Source organism: Danio rerio, chromosome 20, assembly GCF_052040795.2.
Source record: "Danio rerio strain M-AB ecotype USA chromosome 20, GRCz13ab, whole genome shotgun sequence".
In the NCBI taxonomy this organism is placed as follows: domain Eukaryota; kingdom Metazoa; phylum Chordata; class Actinopteri; order Cypriniformes; family Danionidae; genus Danio; species Danio rerio.
Window position 1 is genome coordinate 5882501 of NC_141040.1, and position 2500 is coordinate 5885000.

General features: G+C 36.2%; 1 protein-coding gene across 64 annotated transcripts in view; it reads left to right on the forward strand.

Moving 5' to 3' along the window:
- The window catches only part of nrxn3b (neurexin 3b), a 409500-nt gene that overhangs the window by 189837 nt on the left and 217163 nt on the right, over positions 1 to 2500 (forward strand). For all 64 annotated transcript variants that reach the window (XR_015517979.1, XR_015517981.1, XR_015517982.1 and 61 more), the window contains 1 exon segment: positions 2137 to 2256. Coding sequence is in view for 55 of the 64 variants with exons in the window: in XM_087297808.1 (XP_087153934.1) it covers positions 2137 to 2256 (120 nt within the window). In the remaining 9 variants the exon portion in view is untranslated.

The window sequence follows — 2500 nt, forward strand, 5'->3', positions numbered from 1 at the left end:
TTTTTTAATTGCTTCCCAGACTAAAAAAAAAAAGCACTTTCAGCCAGCAGAGACTTTTATACATCCTTATTTAGGGCTTTGCCCATGTTTTGAATGCACGTCTTTCTGTTTGGCTTCTTTTGTTGGCTATTTGAATTGACGTGTCACGATGGTTGTAATTAGTGTAAATAAAGTGTAAACAGAACTGTTTGTAGTTCTGTTTCAGTGATTGTCTATGAATCTGAAATGAAGTGTGGAATGTGAACACATTTTGCAGTGATCTGTGCATAGATTCATTTTTTTGTCTTTACTTTTTCTTCTAGCGGTTTTCTATGGCTGCTTTATGTCTTGATTTGATTGGATTTGTCTGATAAAAAAAGATTCATAATAGAAAAAAAAATGATTAGTATTTTGTCCTGTTTTCCAGTGAACGAAAAACAAACAAACAAACAAAAAAGTTTGCTTTGGTACTATTTTCTAAGCTCTAGATTTTCACAATCTAACAACAAACCATTAAATAGCTAATAACACTCAAAACACAGCCAGCATGTCATTCAAAACTTCTCATTGTGCATGGATTTGGATTTTAAATATCTTTCCCCACACAACCTTAAACTTACAGTTTTTCTCTATAGCTTTGGTGCATTTCTCACAACACTATTTACATTGGCACAACAGTTAATGCAATTTTCAAAACAATTAGTCATTTGTGCGCATCATAGTAGCACGTCCTCATTCCTTCCAACAAATTGCAAATTCTTTTGCATATGCATCAATTTCCTATTATACATCTCTCTACTGTTTTATAACATAATCATTCACTTGTCATGCCAGTCAAAATTAAAGGTGCAGTAGGTGATCTTTCACAATGCTAAAAGCTTTGCATAAATCTCTGAATCACACTCCCTCCCTTGCCGTCTAGAGCCACACCTCCTTAAATACGAGCACAGTGCTTGTCCGGCGGTGAGCAAGCCAAACTGACATGCAATTTCAGAGTGAATATTAAGAGTTGCATGGTTAATAATATAGTGAGACTAGCAGAATAGCACTATTTACTTGTGTTTTGTTGTGAAACTAATTAAAATCTACATTATAGATGCTGTAAAAGGTCCCTTATAAAACTGAAAATAGTCTTATCAATCTTTCATCGGAAGATTTTAGTGAAGATATAACCCATTTGTAACAACAACATCTAACGTTACATCAGCTTTGCATGAAGCTAAAATAGTTTTAAAACAGAATATTACCTGTCTAAGAGAAATCCTTAAGCCATTGATTCGTCCTTTCTCCAGCATCCAAATGTAACTTGAATATTGATTCAGATTTTGGAAAAGTTTTGATTAAGCAGATTTTCACCAATCGCGCACACGCCCTCTCTAGTGAACACGCGGCACCAACAGCGGTCGGCGGAGGTGCGTACAAACGGCTGCGCAGTTGTTCAAATCTGCATTTGCTGACAGACAGATTCACCTACTTATCGCAATTATGAGACATGTTGGTCTGACTCTATTTAATTGGATGAACATTGTTTTTGTTTTATGCCTTACCAAAAATAAAAGAAATACATATAAATACATTTAGATAATTTACTTGAATCATCACTATTGGACTGTGAAGAGACTTTGAACCAGCACAACAAAAAATGGTTCTGAAGACAATCACATACTGCACCTTTAACTAAGCTTGTGAATGTTGGAGAAACAAGACCAGCATAGATAGACAGACAGACAGACAGACAGACAGACAGACAGACAGATAGACAGATAGACAGATAGATAGATAGATAGATAGATAGATAGATAGATAGATAGATAGATAGATAGATAGATAGATAGATAGATAGATAGATAGATAGATAGATAGATAGACCTTTGATATATTGGCAACTTTATCTGATTTTACTGGAGAAACAAGATCAGAATACTAATTAAAGAATCTTTTTTTTTTTTTTTGCTTGTCTGATTGTTTGTCCACAACATTAGTGTTGTTTGATATTCAGGATGAATGCACTGCCATGAATATGCTTATACGGCTTTGATGATGACCCGTGAATGGCCTTGCATGCATGCGTGTCTTGTTGTTCTTCTTACGACAGAGATGCCTGTTCATATCTGTCATTGCTGTTGACTTATGCATTTCCTTTGTCCTCCATTTCAGGGCCTAGCACTACATGCCAGGAGGATTCCTGTGCCAACATGGGCGTTTGCATCCAGCAGTGGGAGAACTTCACCTGCGACTGCTCCATGACCTCTTACTCTGGCACCCAGTGCAATGACCGTGAGTAACCCAAATAGACTTCTTTCCGCTGATTGTAACATCACACAAGTTGTGGTTGGAGATTGTTGTTTAACTAATTGGATTGGGAGTGCTTTGAACAAGATTATTGGCGTTGGATGTTATGACACTTTAGTTTAACAATGTGATTGTCTTTCTTTAATAGCCTATGGTTGAAAGGATGCACAGTTGAAACCAGAAGTTTACATACACTGTATAAAAAGGCACATAACCATTTCAAAAGCAG